Source organism: Polypterus senegalus, chromosome 14, assembly GCF_016835505.1.
Source record: "Polypterus senegalus isolate Bchr_013 chromosome 14, ASM1683550v1, whole genome shotgun sequence".
NCBI lineage: Eukaryota > Metazoa > Chordata > Cladistia > Polypteriformes > Polypteridae > Polypterus > Polypterus senegalus.
This window is the reverse complement of record NC_053167.1, coordinates 748,245-770,013: the sequence shown is the minus strand read 5'-3', so window position 1 is coordinate 770,013 and position 21,769 is coordinate 748,245. Positions and strand designations below refer to the sequence as shown.

The following is a 21,769-nucleotide window of genomic DNA, read 5'->3' as shown; positions in this document are numbered from 1 at the left end:
TAAAGTATTGTTGTAACGCAACAAATTTGAAAAATCATTTATCCTAATGTCACACATAAGCTAGGCTATTAACGGTTCTGAAACCGAGATAGGAATCTTCATTCAAATGTCCCCGGTCTAGGAATGACCCTCCTCAACCCTTTGTCACCGCTTTAGGTGTAGCCTGTTGAGCTATCATTACATTGCAAAATTCGTCTCTTATTTCACAATTAACACTATAACACAACAAATCACAAAATTATTATTCTATTTAAAGTTAAGGCAAGCGGTATATTTGTAAATAGTCAATCCTCAGCTTTTGAAGCGATTACATTCCTAGGAAACAACGCGAATGCTAATATATTGCACCAGTGGGAAAACTAAATCTGTAATTATTTGCTAGAGATTGCTTGAGATACACTTTTCTTCGTGGAATTTTTTATAATGGAACACAATATTTGACAGTATGCACTTTTCATAAAACAGTATCCATGAAATAATGCATAAAATACAGTGCAGAAAAATTCAATTGGTAGCATGCATTAACAAAATAAAAAATATCCCCAGTCATTCTCTAGAATTCTGTACGGAAGCATATTACGGCCACAGAGAAGAAAAAAATTGCATGTCGAGAATAAGGTGTACATTTTCATTAGAGAGAAAAAAACAAGGGTTTAAAGTGGAAATGATGACTTTAATCTCGACGTAAACGGCGAGAATAAAATGGAAATGTCGAGAATAATGTATAAATGTCAACTTTGATCTCAACATAAACAGCGAGATTAAAGTGGAAATGTCGAGAATAAAGTCAACATGTCGACATACACTATTTTTTTTTTTTTTCCTCCTCACTGAGACTGGCGAGGTCTCGACATCACCTTTCCTCCACGGCTGGTGGATGGAGTTGAAGATCGAGAAGGACGCACCGGCTTTTAAGTAATTCATCAGCAATGCTGGCTTTGTGATTTGATTGATCTTTAAGAGTTTGAGGTTTAAGCCTGAAGGGCTTACACTATGCTTTTTGGGCATATTTGTAATACCAAACTTGATGATTTTTTTTTTTAAAACAAAACCTTGAAAGTATGCAACAAATGCATAGGGAGTGCTTTTCTCAGTAATGGTAGGGTGTACAAGACAAAATTATCCAATTTAAAGTAAGTTATTAATTTTGTTTGACTACATTGAATCATTTATAAAATAAAATATAAAATATTGTGAAGTGCTATACCAATATTGCCAACTTTTAAACAATCTTTATACTCTTATTACAGTACATTAAAAGTGGCAGTAATTGTGCTATTGACTGTATATAGTTTGTTTAGAGCTAATTGACTACCTTTCTACATGTTAATGCAAATAAGAGTTTAAATTATTGGTACATCCTCTTAAAACTCTGCAGATTAAGTCCAAAACTGGCATAGTATAATTGGAAAAAGTTGCCTACTGCAATCCTCAAGATGATTATCAAGTTTTAAAATTTTATTCAATTCAGTTTTTTGGCATTAAGCCATACAGTTCAATGAAATATTATTTGTAATTACTGCTACTGTCCTTACAGAAAGTCCTCAAAAATGTGGTGACAATGCAGACAAAGACCAGCAAACAAACCAGTAGACCCACAAGTCAGTAAAACAAGTAGTGTTATGCTAGCTAACAAACACATAACTCTGCCTTCATTGCTGGTTAGCAAAACCACAAGTTAGCTGAACTTTTTGCCATTGCATGTATTTTTCTGTTTATTTCTGGGTGTAAATATTACTTGTGCAGCTATGCTATGTGCTTATGCCAGTCATAGGAGAGGGCTTTGGTTTTGTGTTCTGCCTCGTATGTCACTATCCTTTGTTGTGTCCTTAGACAGTAGGATGATTGTGATGATGTAGAGTAGCGATAGGTGTTGTGTCTTCCAAACTAACAGTAAGGTACATAGGTACAAGAGGTTTCCATATACAGCATGTATTGGTAATAAAGGGCAACACAGACTCCCACTAAAGTTTTTCCTTTCTAAAATGTTTTCTTTTCTTTTTCTCATTTATTATATCTGCTTGTACAATGATTACTTAAAACATTTATTGTTTGTGAACTGTTTTTTCTATTGTATTTTATAGTAATGTAAGTACAGCTGAATGGTATTTTGCTTAGATTCCATATGAATGGAAAACTGAATTTGTACTGAACTGGAGGGCATTAAGCACTTAATGATGGTGTAACCAATAAAATGGAAATAGATCTTTGGTGCATATACTCAAACAATAGTCAGTGTTTTCCACAACCTAAACTTCCATTGAAGCAGCCTTCTTGTCCACTGGGGGGAGGGAATACTCTGCTGTGTAGTAGCCAGCTGTGGGCTAATAAGATGTCCTATGCCCATCTAAGATCCTACCTGTGGGTTTTGGGATGTGGGCAACTATTGAGTAGCAGAAAGACCACCCTTGATTGAGCCAATTATTTTTCCATCTCCCTAACCAGTTCCAGCTCCATCTGTCCCACTCCTGCCTGTCATCTGATTGAGGTTGCAGTTAACCTTCATCCCTCATACTGTGTATGTTGTGAGCCCATGTTTCAACTTCACACAAGTTTTTTTGGGTGGCGCTAAACCAGGCTTTATGGGTCACCTGGCCACCAGGTGCTTTCTACCAAACCTCTCTTAGCACTGGGTCCTGGCATCCCTATCTCTGTTCCGAGTGGGGTTCTCTTTGAGGCTATCTCAAGGGCCGTTAATGGGATGTTCTTTGTTTGGCCCCTGTCTGTAGACCACTTTGTCATTCATTAATCTATTAGGAGCAGATCTCCAGACAACACAGTTCTATGGATTATTGAGGTGCACAAGCCAACCCACCATCCTAAGATTATTAAGAATAAAGGAAGAAATAAAATGATCTTCTTGCTTCATGTTTATTTAATTTCCTTACTTATTGTTTTTTCTTGTAGTGATAGAAGAAAAAAAGACAGTTAAACGAACTTATCAAAAAATTCAGGAAGAGGAGGAAGAGGAAGATGATGACTACAGGGGTCACTATTCTCCACAGGACAATGACACCACGGGTCCTCTTTTGGTACAATTAACATATTTATTAATTGTTCAGAAAAAAATACCGGAATATTCTGATTGTATAATTTATTAAGACTTTCATTGTTTTGTTTCATAATTTTAGTACATTAGGCCTTAGGACCAGTAGGGTGTAAATTTTTACTTTATTATTACGTATTACTTGGTTAATGCAACATATAAAATTAGAGAGATACAGTTGGTTACATTTGTTCTAACTAGCTCACAGGTGAATTGACTTGCTGATGGTCACACAGCGTCAGTACCAGGATTTGAATCCATAACCTCAGGATCTGAAGTCAAAAGCCTTAACCACTACACCAAACTGCCTGCTTCCTTTATACTGTATGACCATATTTTACATTTTATACCTGTTAATGTGTACAGTGTAATGAAACTGGCAATGAGAAGTGAACAGTATAAAGAGAAATCTACATGATTTTAAGGGCTGAGAGAGACTAGAGTAGACAACTCGTGCAAAGCCGCAAATATGCATGCTTAAGAGGAGGACAGCAACACTCGGGTTTTAAAAGCTGCTGAGTGTAATGAAATTGTATTTGTAAAGACACAGTTCTTTTGCTTTAAAATATTTGCCACATATTTTAACTGAGTTAGCTTGAAAGTGCAGGTAAAAACAAAAAATGATTTTGAATATCCTGGTTTTACTTTCCATGTAATTCTAAACTGTTTTTAAATTTGATCAGTGTGCTGCGCATCATGTTAGGTGAAATATTGCTGACCAAAAGATTGCTTGCATAAGCCACCATACATGGATCCTACTTGAAGCTGTAAATATTTTTGAATGACATTAGCAAATTACCGTATATACTTGCGTATAAGTCAGGTCTTGAACCCCGAAAAATCGATCATAAAATCAGACCCCGACTTATACACCCATTCAATAAATATGACACTTAAATTATTATTTATTTTTATTTTTTTACATCTTCTTGCTTCAGCTAATCTTGCACCAGTTTCTCAGACACATCAAATTTTGTTACAGTGGCGCAGTTACCAATTTCTTTTGCCACTTCAACAACTTTTGTTTTAAAACCAGTTTCATATTTTCTTCTGATCGAACGCTTCATCATAGATAAGGGATGCTCTTATGATAAAGATGTATGAGGGTGTGAGATACAAAAAATACAAAATAGTGCAAACATTGCTTCAGAATTGTTCGGATATTACCGTGTGGTCATGTATGCACAATATAAAGAAAAAAAGGCAGTGTGCTCTGTGGTTACTCTCTGAAGTGGGCATTACCATATTGTAATTTCTTGAACCAATAGCATGAGTTTTCTGCATTCGACTTATATGACTGACATTATAAAATACCGCAAATTATACAGCAAAATCAAGCCCTGCCTTTTCGGCGGGAGAAGTTAAAAGCGAGTATATACGGTACGTGTTTTTTTTTTTGGACTAGGAAAATAGATGTATGTAGATAGTATATCCTGTAGGAAGTAGTGTGAGAAAATCCTTGTGAACTCGATTTTTGCAGAGATCGGCCATTTCCCCACCCCTTCCCCAAATTCCTGCAGTTATTTCATAAAGGAAATATAATTACACTCTCAATTTAGAGTTGTCAAGTAACATAACACACAAGTCAAGGACTCTGACCTTATCTTTGGGTTTTTTTATGTTTCTTCTGCTATACACGATGGACGTTCAAAAAGTTTCTGCACTTATTTTTAACTCTATTTATTAAGACTTCCAAAAACATATTTCATCACTTTTCTACATAGTCACCTTCCTTTGCGATGCAATTTTCCCAGCGTCGTGCCAACTCTTTAATGCTATCAGCCAAAAAATGTTTTTGGTTGAGCGCATAGCCACAGGTGCACCGCTGCTTTCATATCATCAGCACATGAAAATCGTCCTGTCTGAAGCACTGCATCTGTACGGCCATTTTCGAACATTTCAATCCATTCATAGACGACTCTACAAGAGAGAATTTTATCCCCATACGGAGTACACATGCAGAGATGAATTTGTGCTCCCAGCACACCTTCTTCCCACAAAAAGCATATGACAGAACGCTGTTCCTCTTTGGTGCAATTTATAGGTTTCACAGCCATCTTCACCACAGGGTGACAACTCTTATAGTAAACTGCAAGGGCAGCCAGCTTGCCAGACAGAACTAGTCACATGACACTCTCAGACACAACCAATTACTACTCCTCCTGCCTTCGCCGTTTCCAATGAAAATATAAAAGCTCAGAAACATTTTGAGCAATCGTCGTACTATTCTTCGGCTATGTTTTCTACAAAAAAATATCTTGCCTACTCTGGCGCTTTACAGTGGAGGCTATGGGACATGGAATAAAAGCTTAAAAACTTACGATAAACATCCATTTTTCAAGCCAAGACAGTCAAGTATTGTTCAATGTCTTGCTATTACACACACACATAGTCAAATGGTTTATATACATCATTTATTTAACAAAAACCTGTATTACAAGATTTAGCTATTTTAAAAGGAGGCCAGCTATGTGCGATTGCTCAGCACTTAGTCTTCCTACTCACCAGTTTTTCACCCTCCCAGGTTGTGGTTTCCTCTCGTAAGATCAAATAACAATAAACTTTTTGTGGCATAAGGTTGGTTTTGTTTTGATAAACTTCTGTATTTATATGAGAACTCACACAAGCAAATAAAACATATTTCCTTACCATAAGATAAACAATACCAGAAATATGTGACAAGTAATTATTTCCAGATCCCTTTTATTGTTAGAAAAATGTGTTTGGAACACAGAAAGCAGTTTTCTTATATCAAAACGTTTGCCGCTTCATCTGTAAGTTTATAGTCTTTTATTTTCCAGTGGTGCCCGATTGCCTCCATTGTAAAGTATCAGTGCAAGCAAGATAGTTTTTTAAATTTATAGAAAACTTAAGTTTAGAACACAATTTGTGTGGCAAATACAGTGCATCCGGAAAGTATTCACAGCACATCACTTTTTCCACATTTTGTTATGTTACAGCCTTATTCCAAAATGGATTAAATTCATTTTTTTCCTCAGAATTCTACACACAACACCCCATAATGACAATATGAAAAATGTTTACTTGAGATTTTTGTACATTTATTAAAAATAAAAAAATCACATGTACACAAGTATTCACAGCCTTTGTTCAATACTTTGTCGATGCACCTTTGGCAGCAATTACAGCCTCAAGTCTTTTTGAATATGATGCCACAAGCTTGGCACACCTACCCTTGGCCAGTTTCGCCCATTCCTCTTTGCAGCACCTCTCAAGCTCCATCAGGTTGGATGGGAAGCGTCGGTGCACAGCCATTTTAAGATCTCTCCAGAGATGTTCAATCAGATTCAAGTCTGGGCCACTCAAGGACATTCAGAGTTGTCCTGAAGCCACTCCTTTAATATCTTGGCTGTGTGCTTAGGGTCGTTGTCCCGCTGAAGGATGAACCATCGCCCCAGTCTGAGGTCAAGAGCGCTCTGGAGCAGGTTTTCATCCAGGATGTCTCTGTACATTACTGCAGCCATCTTTCCCTTTATCCTGACTAGTCTCCCAGTTCCTGCTGCTGAAAAACTTCCCCACAGCATGATGCTGCCACCACCATGCTTCACTGTAGGGATGGTATTGGCCTGGTGATGAGCAGTGCCTGGTTTCCTCCAAACGTGACGCCTGGCATTCACACCAAAGAGTTCAATCTTTGTCTCATCAGACCAGAGAATTTTGTTTCTCATGGTCTGAGAGTCCTTCAGGTGCTTTTTGTCAAACTCCAGGCGGGCTGCCATGTGCCTTTTACTAAGGAGTGGCTTCCGTCTAGCCACTCTACCATACAGGCTTGATTGGTGGATTGCTGCAGAGATGGTTGTCCTTCTGGAAGGTTCTCCTCTCTCCACAGAGGACCTCTGGAGCTCTGACAGAGTGACCATCGGGTTCTTGGTCACCTCCCTGACTAAGGCCCTTCTCCCCCGATCGCTCAGTTTAGATGGCTGGCCAGCTCTAAGAAGAGTTCTGGTGGTTTTGAACTTCTTCCACTTACAGATGATGGAGGCCACTGTGCTCATTGGGACCTTCAAAGCAGCAGAAATTTTTCTGTAACCTTCCCCAGATTTGTTCCCCGAGACAATCCTGTCTCGGAGGTCTACAGACAATTCCTTTGACTTCATGCTTGGTTTGTGCTCTGACATAAACTGTCAACTGTGGGACCTTTTATAGACAGGTGTGTGCCTTTCCAAATCAAGTCCAATCAACTGAATTTACCACAGGTGGACTCCAATGAAGCTGCAGAAACATCTCAAGGATGATCAGGGGAAACAGGATACACCTGAGCTCAACTTTGAGATTCATGGCAAAGGCTGTGAATACTTACGTACATGTGCTTTCTCAATTTTTTTATTTTTAATAAATTTGCAAAAATCTCAAGTAATCCTTTTTCACATTGTCATTATGGGGTGTTGTGTGTAGAATACTGAGGAAAAAAATGTAATGGGTTAATTTAATCCATTTTGGAATAAGACTGTAACATAAAATGTGGAAAAAGTGATGTGCTGTGAATACTTTCCGGATGCACTGTACATACTGTATATTACCATGTTTGTGAAGAAATAACTTTGACTTGAAAAATTCCAAACTTATCTTTTAACTGAACATAAATGATTTGTTATGTCAAAAGAGCTTTCACATCTATTTATTAGTTGGACTCTCAAATTATACCTAAATTACAATTCAAATTAAAAATTACTATTAAAAATCAATAAGCAAATTACTAGCACATGTAACCTTAATGCTTATTTTTCATTTCGCCTTTGCTTTATTAGTTATGTGCCAAGCCAGCAGCCTCCAAAAGACATGTGTTGGTGGAGATAGATAAGTGTGGTTTCTTAACACTGGAAATTCTTTTTAAAATGGTGATTTAAAGCCATTATAATAATAACATTAAAATCAGAAATATGACAGTTTTTTCCTGTTGTGTATAATAAGAAAGGAAATAAGCTTTTGTTTGCTACAATGAATGCATACAAGTTTAATGTAAAATAACAGCAAAAATCAGAGATCTCAGGTTCAGGATTGAAACAAACAGAATCCAAAGCAAACCAAAAAATTTTAGGGCACTGAAGAAGTGTTTGAAATCCATTGTTAGTACACCCGTTAGCCAAAAAGCAGTACAGTCCATTAGAAAGTTATGTTTATTTTATAAATGATACAGACTAACTGATCGTGAAAGTGATATGCAAAACACATGTAAATACTACGGGACTGCAGCATTGCATGTCTGCAGAAACACAATGTTAAAATTAGTGTGAGGAAAAATAAAGCACCGTTCTTTTACAATCGAATGTCAGCCTTTATCTTTTTGAATATAATTTTTTTCCATGTAGATTTGATTGCAGATGTTTGATATGAAAATCCTGTTTAACAGTTTCAAAAGCTGCATAATGAACTTTTTTCCCCCTAAATCAGTAGAATTTTGCAACAAACTATTAGCCTTGTGTGTTCAATTTTTGATTAGTTAATACCATAGGTTTTAGTGAAGCTTATAACTGCCTAGTGTAGCTTCTACTGCCTCATTAATATTTGCTTTTTATAAATATGCTGTGTGTAATTGTTTACTTACTGTCTAAGCACACTTGGAGGTCTCCTGTGCTGAGTCTTGCATACTGTTTGCTCAACAGACAGAGGAGCTGATTAAAGCCTTGCAGGATTTGGAAAATGCAGCTTCAGGGGATGCTGCAGTTCGACAGAAGATCGCCTCCCTTCCTCAGGAAGTGCAAGATGTATCTTTATTGGAGAAAATCACAGGTAAACTGTCTTTTTTATTTATTTATTTATTTATGAATAACTGTTGGTACAGTTTTGGACCGTTGTCATCTCTGTATGTAATCATTTTATGAGTAAAAAAAAAATCACTCACTTAACAAACATAGATATATCGTCATTGTATGCCTTCTGACAAATCTCATATTCAGTATTTGAACAGTAATTCCTATGTCTCTCAATGTTGGTTGTACTAACTATAATGCATTTGAAATCACTTTCTGTTTCAATATTTTGTAGAAATCCCTTGGACTTTGCAATTAAGTATGCATTTTTTTATTTCTGTTAAAATTTATTAGTACAAGAAATAATGTTGGACATACTTATTCAGAAAAGTTCTTGATTTACAACAGTATGAAATGAGTACATTGTGTTGTTTTTAGTCTTTGCATGTTTAACAAATTGCTTATTTTTACAGACAAAGAAGCTGCTGAGAAACTCTCAAAAACAGTAGATGAAGCCTGTCTACTGCTTGCCGAATACAATGGCCGACTGGCTGCTGAGCTCGAAGATAGACGACAGCTAGCCCGGATGCTAACTGATTACATTCAAAACCAGAAAGAGGTCCTAGCAGAAAGAGAAAAAAAACTTGAAGTAAGATGTCTTTCTGTTACGTGTTGGTTTTTTTTTTTGGAATGTAACAAAAATGGAAGGGTCCTATAGTTTCACTTGTCTTGCTTGATTGTCATACACGATTGATGAAGTTTATACAATTAAATAAAAATACAAATATAAGGACAACAGTAATCCTCGTAATCCTGTTAACAGAGGTGATGGTGCCTTCTCTTTTACTGAGAGTATATTTAATAATAAAGCTAGAATGTATTCTTTCTGTTAGTTGGGGTAATGCATGATAAACAGGATGAAATAGACTTGAATTTGCATTGATACATTTATGGCAGTCCTAGAGGACCGAAAAGACTTTCAGTTTCAGTTTGAAAGTACTTTCTAATCAGCGGCCAATTCCTACTTTTATTTCAACCTCTTATTTAAATGGATGACTTCCCTGTATGTTTGTTGTTTACAGTCAGACATAAACTGCAATCTGTAGTCATCTATGAAAAATTGAAAGGCTTCTACAAAAGACAGTTTCTGTTTAATGTTTTGTTACTTATTTTAAGGCTTACATTGTTTAACTATCCGTGACATTCTACACTAGGCTGATTCCTTTATCGGAAATTGTCTGTACACCCTACTACCTACTTATAAAAATCATATGCAGTAGAATAGGGCTGGGCAACCTAGAACCGGTGGGCCGCATCCAGCCCATGGCACAGCAACTAGTTGCGTGTGGGTAACTCATAGAAATATCTAATATCCCGGCCCTGGTCAGGTGTTCTTAACAAAATGTTGCTACATTTGGCTGATTTAAACGTAATACATTGCCATGCGGTGTCCTCCAAAAAATAAGCAAACCAGACTTTTGCCCTTCGAATAGGGATAGTCTACATTGGGAAGTGTGCTTTTTAGCTGCTTGCTTTCCTTTCTCTTGTATATGTGTTTTTAAAGAATATGAGTTTGTGCACAGCAGATGTTATCAGCAACCGATTTAGTTTGTAGAGGCCTCACTGAAGGTGGTGGTCCGGGTATGACTCCAGGTCTTTGCAATAATCGGTGTTGATAGTGCCATTTACAAATGTGAAAGTTAGGAGGAAAACCGTTTTCTGGTAGCAGATTGACCAAAACGGATTATTCCTGTACTTCAACCCATGTGTTTGGTGAGACAGTAAGATGCATGCGTCGGCAGCAGCATCCCGACAGTGCTTCAGGGGATTTGTGTGTTTTTCAGACGCTTCATCATCGAGTCAGAAGAGGAAGATAGTTAACGGCTTTCCAGGTGAGCTCGTTTCAGTTTTGGTACAGAGTTGTTCATTTTTCTTTTGTCCATTTTTCAAATTTTACCATACTCAATGAGTCAACTGCATCAAGCAAAAGCTGTTGATTTTTGACACAATTACAGGTCAGGCTGCCATCCTTCATCCTAAATTTGAACCTCCCTTTCTGGATTTTAGGTGCCATGTTTAGGAAATTTTTTCAAAGGTTTTGCAAGTGTTCTGTGTGCATGGCATCATTATTTAGTTAACACAAAGTTTTGAGCAGGTATTTTCACATGTGGATATGACTAAAATGAAAGTTAGAAGCGAACTAGCAGATGCAGATCTCTGCAATGAATTTATTGTTTTGACAATCATTTATATTCTCAGTTGATATTAACACTTTATATGCAAGGTACGAGTTAACTTGTGTATATTTGAGCCTGCCAAGGCGTGATGTATGATATACAGTTAGGTCCATAAATATTTGGACAGAGACAACTTTTTTCTAATTTTGGTTCTGTACATTACCATAATGAATTTTAAATGTAACAACATTTAAATAACATAAATAACATAATGCAGTTGAAATGCAGACTTTCAGCTTTAATTCAGTGGGTTGAACAAAACGATTGCATAAAAATGTGAGGCAACTAAAAATTTTTTAACACAATCCCTTTATTTCAGGGGCTCAAAAGTAATTGGACAAATTAAATAACCGGAAATAAAATGTTCATTTCTAATACTTGGTTGAAAACCCTTTGCTGGAAATGCCAGCCTGAAGTCTTGAACTCCTGGACATCACCAGATGCTGGGTTTCCTCCTTTTTAACGCTCTGCCAGGCCTTTAGTGCAGCGGCTTTACTTTCAGTTGCTGTTTGTTTGTGGGCCTTTCTGTCGAAGTTTAGTCTTCAACAAGTGAAATGCACGCTCAATTGGGTTAAGATCAGGTGACTGACTTGGCCATTCAAGAACTTTCCACTTCTTTGCTTTAATAAACTCCTGGGTTGTTTTGGGTCATTGTCCATCTGTATCATGAAACGCCCACCACCCAATCAATTTGACTGCATTTAGCTGGATTTTAGTAGACAGTATGTCTCTGAACACCTCAGAATTCATTCGGCTGCTTCTGTCCTGTGTCACATCATCAATAAACACTAGTGTCCCAGTGCCACTGGCAGCCATGCACCCCCAAGCCATCACACTGCATCCACCGTGTTTTACAGATGATGTGGTATGCTTTGGATAATGAGCTGTTCCACACCTTCTCCATACTCTTTTTTCTTGCTATCATTCTGGTTGAGGTTGATCTTGGTTTCATCTGTCCAAAGAATGCTTTTCCAGAACTGTGCTGGCTTTTTTAAAAGTTCTTTAGCAAAGTCCAATCTAGCCTTTCTATTCTTGAGGCTTATGAGTGGCTGGCACCTTGCAGTGCACCCTCTGTATTTACTTTCATGCAGTCTTCTCTTTATGATAGACTTGGATATCGATACGCCAACCCCCTGGAGAGTGTTGTTCACTTGGTTGGCTGTTGTGAAGGGGTTTCTCTTCACCATGGAAATGATTCTGGGATTATCCACCACTGTTGTCTTCCGTGGACGTCCAGGTCTTTTTGCGTTGCTGAGTTCATCAGTGCTTGCTTTCTTTCTCAGGATGTACCAAACTGTAGATTTTGCCACTCGTAATATTGTAGTAATTTCTCAGATGGGTTTTTTTTGTTTTCGCAGCTTAAGGATGGCTACTTTCACCTGCATGGAGAGCTCCTTTGACCGCATGTTGTCTGTTCACAGCAAAATCTTCCACATGCAAGCACCACACCTCAAATCAACTCCAGGCCTTTTATCTGTTAATTGATAAGACATAACAACGGACTTGAACACACCTGCCCATGAAATAGCATTTGAGTCAATTGTCCAATTACTTTTGAGACCCTGAAATGAAGGGATTGTGTTAAAAAATGCTTTAGTTGCCTCACATTTTTATGCAATCGTTTTGTTCACCCCACTGAATTAAATCTGAAAGTCTGCACTTCAACTGCATCTGAGTTGTTTCATTTAAAATTCATTGTGGTAATGTATAGAACCAAAATTAGAAAAAAGTTGTCTCGGTCCAAATATTTATGGACCTAACTGGAACTTGTACCTCAGTATACACCCACTATAAGACACAGCCAGCTTGATGGTGATCTCTTCTGCTTCATCTTCGTTACCTGCTACAGTGCTGCTATCTGTTGGATAGCCATTGAATTTGTTTGTTCGATGGAAACAACTTGTGAAAAATATTGTTATAAATAGTCAGTTAGTAGTTACAAAAGGTATATAAAGTTGCTGATGTTTTAAATCGACTTGATGTGTTGCAGATTAATATTTTGAGGATAATGACAGTGATTGAGATAGTGACAATCTGTTGGATGATGTGAAATCTGTTGAATTTGATACTGATGTGGACAGCTGCCCAGAAGAAGCCAGAAAGCCTCTACTATCATTGTAAAATAATTTTCAACGAAATTATGAGCGGCAAATGACAGAAATAAACCAATTCTACAATACCTAATACAAACAAGAAGAACAAAAAAAAATTAAATAGTTAAAAGGAAGTGAGATAAACTAACAATAAAACCAGTAGTAATACAATAAATAATACCATTTCACTGGGGATTAGCTACGACAAGAGCAGCAGCAGTATATATGAGATTGTCTCCCTGCACTGACTAAAAAATTATTTAAACCACCTTAATTTGCTTATTTTTGTTCAGTGTATTTATGGCCATTGGATAGAAACTGTTTCTGAATTTATCAGTCCATACTTTCGAAGATCTATATCGCCAACCAGAGAGCAACAGTTCAAACAGGTGTTGACTGGGGTGTGAAGGATCGTTTGCGATGTTTGTGGCTCAGGTGAGATAGCGGGAGCGGGCAATGTCTTCCAGGTAGGGCAGAAAACAGCCGGTATTTTATTTTTTTTTTTGTGCTGAGTTTATGACTCTCTAGAGAGCCTGCTTGTCAGTATCCGTGCTTCCGGCATAACATACTGTGATAAATGGCAGAAGAATAAAAAGCCACCAGTAGTTTTTGCTCCAACTTCCTGAGCGCTCTCAAAAAGTGCAGTCTTTGTTGTGCTTTTTTGACCATTGCTGTGGTGTGCTCAAATCAGGATAGGTTGTCTGAAATGTGAGTTCCCAAGAATTTGAAGTTCTGCACACTTTCCGTATGGTCTCCTTAATTGTAAAGAGGAACTGGTTCTCTGCTGTGCTTTCTGAAGTCCAGAATGAGTTCCTTGGTTTTTGTGGTGTTCAGTGTTAAGTTATTCACTGAACACCACTCTGTCAGTCTCTGGACCTCACCTCTGTAGGCCGACTCATTTCTTTCTAATATGAGCCCCATTACAGTGGTGTAGTGGGCTCAACACACAGCCTTGTGGAGATCCTATGCTGAGCAAAACAGAAGAAAAGAGGTGAGGGCTGAGTTTAACTCTTTGTGGGCAGTTTGTCAGAAAGTCTTTTATCTAGGTGCTGATAGAGGAGGGAATGCATAAGTCTGTCAGCTTGCTTACCAATATGTCAAGGATTATTGTATTAAAATGCTGAACTGTAGTCTTTGGAGAGCAGCCTTGCATATGTCCCTCTTGGGTCTCCGTGGCTTATCACAGTATGTAGAGCAGTAGCAATGGCATTTTCTGTGGATGTGTTTGATCTGTAAGCAAACTGATGCAGGTCAAAAGTGGATGGGAGGCAGGATTTAATGTGCTGCAAGACCAGTCTCTCAAAGCACTTCATAACTACCGGCATGAGTGCAACTGGTCTATAAGCATTTAAGCTGTTGGTGGCGTTTATTCATCACAAGGCGATGTTACAATTGTCAGGACAGCACCAAATGGACATTCTGTCTCTCACTGAGCACAAACACCCACTACCAAATGTGTTGTGCGCAACAAGAATGGACAGGGCAAAGAAACATGTTATATTTGGAGTACATGTGCTTCTAAGCCTGCACTCTGTGTTGAGTCATGCTTCAAGACTCTCGTCCAAATGCAGACTTTTGTAGTGTTACTTTACATTATTCATTAAATGTATTAACATTTTTAGATTGCCGACAGAGTTCCTGTTGATAATAAAACCAGTGCTTTTGGATACATTTCTTCACATTTTTTTTTTTTTTTGCATTTTGAAAGAGTTGTATCTTCTTCTTCTTTCAGCTGCTCCCATTAGGGGTTGCCACAGTGGATCGTCTTCTTCCATATCTTTCTGTCCTCTGCATCTTGTGCTGTTACACCCATTTTGAATAATTTTGATAGAGTTGTATTGTGTGTGTGTGTGTGTGTGAGTGTATATATGTGTGTGTGTGTGTATATATGTATATATATATATATATATATATATATATATAATATAATATAATATAATATAATATAATATAATATAATATATATATATATATATATATATATATATATATATATATATATATATATATATATATATATATATATATATATATATATATAATATAGACTTATAGTGCAGCATCAGTGTAATAAGAGGTCCAACAGTCAATGTGTAACAAAAAAACGAATGGAAAATTCTTAAATGGCTGAGCCAGCTTAAATCCAGTTGGGCAGCCCTTCCATAAGCTGAAGAGAAAACTTAAGGAGACTAGCCCCGAAAACAAGCAGGAGCAAAAGATGGCTACATTAGAGGGTGGACAGAGCATCAGCAGAGAAGATTCTCAGCACCTGGTGATGTCTATGAATCACAGACTTCAAGCAGTAATTACAATAAAGTGCTAAATATGGCTTTAACAGACCTGCCCTTGCTGTGTCCCAAATACTATGGTGCTCTGAAAATGTGGGGTCCATGCACAAAAAGTGTTGTCATTTCTATATGGTGTGACCAAAATATATGCAAATCCCCTTAAATTAAAATCTGCATTGTGAACTTCAATCATATCTGAATTGTTGGATTTTGTAATTTTTAATTGTGGATTAGAGAGTGACAGACTGAGCGAGGAGTCTGAGTGTCTTGGCTTGCGAGCGCCCTGATAAAAAACAACATCCAGGCCTTTAATGACCTCTTGGGTACGGCCGTCAGCAGGATGTCTGTCTGCGGAGAGAGTGTTGACCTTGTCGAGAGGTTTACTTACCTCGGCAGTGACATTCATGTCTCTGGTGATTCTTCCTATGAAGTCAGTAGATGTATTGGGGGGTCATTAGGTCACTGGAAAAGAGTATGCGGCACTCCCGATATCTCTGCAAAAGAACGAAGATCCGAGTCTTTAGTCCTGGTGCTTCCTGTCTTGCTATACAGTTGCGAGGTATGGATGCTATCCAGTGACCTGAGACGAAGACTGGACTCCTTTGGTACTGTGTCTCTCCTTGGTTACTGCTGATTCGACTTTGTGTCGAATGACAGGTTGCTCACCGACTCATGGAGTTCCGAATGAGGAACATTACCTGCATTGTGAGGGGGCACTACAGCAATGTGGCACAATTCCATGAAGGTGGTCCAGCCCAAAGGATTCTCATTGTTGAGAACCCAAGTGGCTGGACCAGGCCAAGGGGACGCCCACGTATCACCTGGTTGTGGCAGATAGATGTTCATTTCCGGAGGGTGGGACTGGAATGAGTGTTTGCCTGGGGGGTTACCAACCAGGATCTTGAGCTGTTTCATTGTGTGGTGGGTGCAGCAATGGCTGTACCAGTGCATATTCCCCATCCTGACCTGACCTGTATGTCATAATTCTAGTGTCTGCTCAGATACCAGCGTTCTTCTAGACCTTCATCAAAGAGTGATCAATACCCACATAGTTAACAGGTAATTGGGATGGCATATGTAATTTTAGTTTGTGAAGTTGTTCTAATGTTAAATAAAAATATTGACCATTTTGGTACTTAAGATCCCACAGACTTTGAATACACAATGATAGATCCTGCACTTCAGAATGAGTCATCCACCTGAAGCTAAGCATGTTTGGGCCTGGCCAGTACTTGGATGGGAGACCATCTTGGAATAAGCTTAGGTTGATGCTGGAAGAGGTGTTGGTAAAACCAGCAGGGAGTGCTTATCCTGTGTTGTGTGTTTGGATCCTAATGACCTAGTACTGTGATGGAGACTCTGAACTGTAAAAATGGTGCAGACCTTCAGATGAAACTTAAGACCAAGGTGTCCTGGCTTTCTGTGGTCACGAAAGATCCCCAGGCAGCTTTCAAAAAGAGTAGGTTTTGTCCTGATGGATAAATTGCCCACCATTGTCTCATCCATTCTGATCGCCTAGTCGTCCCCTGTCTTTAATTGGCTATTTGTCTCTCACCCCTTCACCACCTAGTAGCTAATATGTGGTTAGTGAACTGGCACTAGAATGGCTGCCGCCACATCATCCAGGTGGATGCTGCAAATTGGTGGTGATTGAGGTGGCTCCCCACTGTCAGTGCAAAGCTATTTTAGTAGTGAGATAAGCGCTATATAAATGTAATAAGTTATTATTATTGTTATAATTTACCATAGTGATATTTTTGTCTCCTCTCATCATAATTGTGTTTAAGAACAGGTAAGAAAATTTATCCAGTTAACGTATATTAGCAATTTGACAGGAAGAAAAAACTTCTTTAAAGTAAAAACCTTGCCAAGCGTGTCACTTATAATAAGTATGTCATAGATAATTATTAGTACAAATTCCGTCCTTGTCTATGTATTGTTACGCATTGGGTAAGTAACGCTTACAAGGAATCTCTCTTCTCTTCCAGGAGTACAAGCAGAAGCTAGCTCGAGTGACGCAAGTCCGCAAGGAACTGAAATCTCACATCCAAAGCTTGCCAGATCTCTCGTTACTTCCCAACGTTACTGGCGGCCTGGCTCCTCTACCATCAGCCGGTGACTTGTTTTCTACAGACTGAGAATTTGTCTTTCATACGTACATATTTGCATCGGTGTGTGCATGTGTGTGTGAGTGTGTATATGTATGTATACAGTGTACAGTATATGTGTATATTTCATATATGCACATACACATGCACACACACATTATTTTTTTAAACCCTCCCCTGGGAGATGGCCCTTTAATCAGCAGATCTTTTTTAAATGACCAACAACCAAAATGGCCGTAATGCTGCCAGTGACAACAGAATGCCGATGTTTTCTAAGAGGGGCAAAGGGTTGTATGATTTTTTTTTTGTCAGACAGAAGGAAAAAAAAAACGATCTTCACCAGCTTGAATATTACAGGTGTTATGTTATTATGGGAAAGGTGTAAAATGAGAAATGCTTTCACTATAGGAAATAAATCACAATAACTTAACACTACCTGTTCAACTTTTAAGAAATGCCTACCCCATAAGAGAACCCGGGGACATCTGATCTAATATTAGTAGTTTAACTACCATTTTGAGTGTTAGTTAAAAAACGAAAAGCCAGTCAACAAATGGCTGAGGTTCATTTAATGAAATGATCGTTTTGTAACATAAAACTGTGCTGATATACCCCCCCTCCCACTCCAAACCCCCAAAACAGAGGTTGAAACTGTAGTGGCAACCATTTCTGCAAGCTTCCTTTTACTTGAGTCCACAATTGCATTGCTTTTCTACTGCTGATTTACGTTATTCTCCTGTTTACAGTATGGAGGCATGAACTCTCTGGCAATAATTCAGATAGAAATTATTTGTAAAAACAAATAAACAAAAAAAAGAACCATTTCAGTGAAAACATTTTATTTTAGCAAAAGTCTGTATGCTTAGTTAAGCTTGAATTATTTTATATTGATAGGTATTTAAATATTGAGTGAAGTGACAGTGTCTCATCTTTCCCATTAATGTGTCACAAAATGCAGCTGCATATGCCATTTAGCCTTTAAGGGAGTGTGATGACTTGGCAGAGTATAAATCTGGTTTACCTGTGTCAATAAGAGATGCCGAGATGCTACTAGAAATATCAGGATGCATTTTTCTTACTTGCCCTTACAAAGAAAACAATAAAAAAAATGGGAAAAGAATTGTGTTTTGCTTTCTTCAGTACAGCATGCTTACATGTTTGAGGAACTGCACAGCTGAGTTTATATTCCTCTGTAGCCAGGAATCGATAATGAGGTAGCAGCGTCAGATGGAGACAGTATTGGCAATAAGTGTTGGGAGATGAAGCCTGGGTTCCCTATTTTTTTTGAGCCTGAAAGCAGAAATCGGCAATAATATCAGAGTCAGAGCACAATACGTCACCGCAGGTCTATGGCAGCAGTTATAGGATAGAAGTTAAGGTTAGGGGTTAGTACGGTTACCACGTAGGATAATGGTTATGGTTAGGGTTAGTTTTGTTAAAGTTAGGGTTTGGTATGATTAGTGTCTCAATCAATTTGATTTCTGACGACATATAAATGTTTGTTTCCGACCTGCTGGTTTAGACATGCGGTGATGTCACTTCCACCCTGAAACTGCTGACGTAAACCTGCAGTGACATATGGTGCTGTGTCTCTGCAGGTCAATACATCTCGAAATCAGTCAAAATTGTGGCTCCCCAAGGGCTCCAAAGCCCTACTCAAGGGAACATCTCATTGTTTCAGTGCCACTGGAGGATGGGGCCACAGTGACAGCCAGGTGGTACTCCAAGGTCTGCTTAACTGAAGGTTTTTGCCGAATGTAAAGATGTCACCCCCAGTTGCCCCTTCCCCGGTCTTTCCTCTACCACAACAATGCACATGCTGACTATGGCCGCCATTCACCATCAGATGTTGACTTGATCGCGCCTCCTTCCTATTGGCCTTTACTTCGAACCCTGCAATTTTTGACTGTTATTCAAGAATTAAAGAACCTCTGTATAGGAAAGGTTTTAAAACTCATGATTAGCTCATTGAATAAGGGGTGATGTGCACTGGGAGTTGGACAGATTGACCGAAGAGGATTTTGTGTCTTGTTTTGACCAGTGGATTAAGCACCTTGAAAATATACAGGACTTGATTTTGAATACATTGAAAAGTTGTGAATGAAAGAGCTTTGTGGTAGTTTATGACCACTCCTGTATGAAATGTTGACTGTCTTGTAACAAGGCCATATGTCAAGGTCAGGGATATTAGAACATCAGAACAATCTAGAAGAGAACAGGCCATTGAGCCCAACAAAGCTCGCCAGTCCTATCCACTTAATTCTTCTGAAAAAACATCAGGTCGAGTTTTTAAAGTCCCTAAAGTCTTACTGTCTACCACACTACTTGGTAGCTTATTCCACATGTCTATGGTTCTCTGTGTAAAGAAAAACTTCCTAATGTTTGTGCGAAATTTACCCCTAACAAGTTTCCAACTGTGTCCCTGTGTTCTTGATGAACTCATTTTAAAGTCACAGTTGCAATCCACTGGACTAATAATTTTAAACACTTCAGTCATATCATCTCAATCTTCTTTTGCTTAAACTGAAAAGGCTTTTAGTCTTTCTTCATAATTCATCCCCTTTTAGCCCTGGAATCAGCCTAGTCGCTCTTCTCTGGACTTCTTCTAGTGTTGCTATGTCCTTTTTTGTAGCCTGGTGACCAAAACTGCTCACAGGACTCCAGATGAGGCCTCAGCAGTGTGTCATAAAGCTTGAGCGGAACCTCCTGTGACTTGTACTCCGCACATTAGGGTGTTATATAACCTGACACTCTGTTAGCCTTCTTAATGGCTTCTGAACACTGGCTGGAAGTTGATAGCGTAGAGTCTACTACGGCTCCTAAATCCTTCTCAGAAGGTGGGCTTTTGATTTTCATACCTCCCATTGTGTATTCAAACCTAACCTTTATATTTCCTATGTGTAAGACATTACATTTACTGACTTTAAATTTCATCAGCCACAAATCTGCCCAATTCTATATGCTGTCCAAGTCCCTCTGTAATGATATAACAGATTCCAAATTAGCTGCCAATCCACCTATCTTGGTATCATCTGCAAACTTAACCAGCATGTTACTTGTATTCTTATCCAAATCATTTATAATGTATATACAATCAAAGTAAATAGTATGTGAACCCTTTGGAATTATCTGGTTTACTGCATGAATTGGTCATAAAAAGTGATCTGGAGCCTCATGTATAAACGGTGCGTACGCACAGAAATGTTGCATAAGAACTTTTCCACGTTCAAATCGCGATGTATAAAACCTACACTTGGCGTAAAGCCACGCACTTTTCCACGGTACCTCATGCCTTGTCGTACGGCAAGTTCTCCGCTCGGTTTTGTAAACTGGCGGCACCCAGCGTCAAAGCAATGGTACTGTTCTTGTGTGATTACTCATTATTTTCATGACGCGGCTTTATAAATACACTGAAACTAACCGCATATTGTTTATTAGTGTAATGCATCTGATTGTAATTAACTCGTAACAATATAATGGTCCAGGGAACAGCCATAGTATTCCAAATACCATAACTGCTTTAGCGTTGTTACTCTCACTTCTTCTTCTTCTTTCAGCTCCTCCCGTTAGGAGTTGCCACGGCGGATCATCTTTTTCCATATTACTCTCACTGCACGACTCGGAGTATTTATATCACTGTATCTGAGTGTGAATCACAGCAGCAGCTGATCGGAAGAGAATTATCGGTATACAGCTTTAAGGACACGCTGTCTCAGCCACTGCAAAATGTTTTAAAGCCTTTCCTGTACGGACCTCGAGGTTCAGAAACAGTTTAATCCCAAGAACTTTAAATGCACTCAATCAATTGCTCCTTGTAGAACGGTTTGTACTTATAAGTACAATCACCCCACTGTAAACTTGCACTACAGTTATAATATCTCACAACCTGGGCCACTTTATAAAGCGTATTTACATATGATGACGATATCATTTTAAGGTGAAATGCAGCAAAATATGTTTGTTAAATTATACACATAAAACTTTAACTTCATTTAAATAATCTATATTCTTCACTGGGAGTGTCGTGAAGGATAGAATAATTAAACATGTACTACGAAGATATTTCAATGTTCTTTAAGCGTTTTGAAGAATCAGCTAAGCTTACAGATGGCTTAACGTCTATTACAGAGCTGATTGTATGGCGATCGGTTACTTGGGAAAGAAAAGCAAGGACTCTTGGGCGTACCAATATATATTGAATATAAAACAGAAAGAGAAAATAACAACACAGCTAAAAACGCAGTGACAAATTTCGACAAAAGATAAATGCTTGTCATGAGCACGAG

At 38.3% G+C, this 21,769-nt stretch overlaps 1 protein-coding gene across 4 annotated transcripts in view; it reads left to right on the top strand.

Moving 5' to 3' along the window:
* rprd1b (regulation of nuclear pre-mRNA domain containing 1B) overlaps positions 1–18,603 on the top strand; it is a 32,928-nt gene extending 14,325 nt beyond the window's left edge. For 2 of the 4 annotated variants that reach the window (XM_039736088.1, XM_039736087.1), the window contains exons 4-7: positions 2,908–3,032; positions 8,671–8,797; positions 9,231–9,406; positions 17,364–18,603. In XM_039736088.1, coding sequence (XP_039592022.1) covers positions 2,908–3,032; positions 8,671–8,797; positions 9,231–9,406; positions 17,364–17,513 — 578 coding nt within the window. In that variant the 3' untranslated portion in view covers positions 17,514–18,603. The other 2 variants (XM_039736090.1, XM_039736091.1) reach the window with 2 other exon arrangements.
* Positions 18,604–21,769: the final 3,166 nt, after the last annotated feature.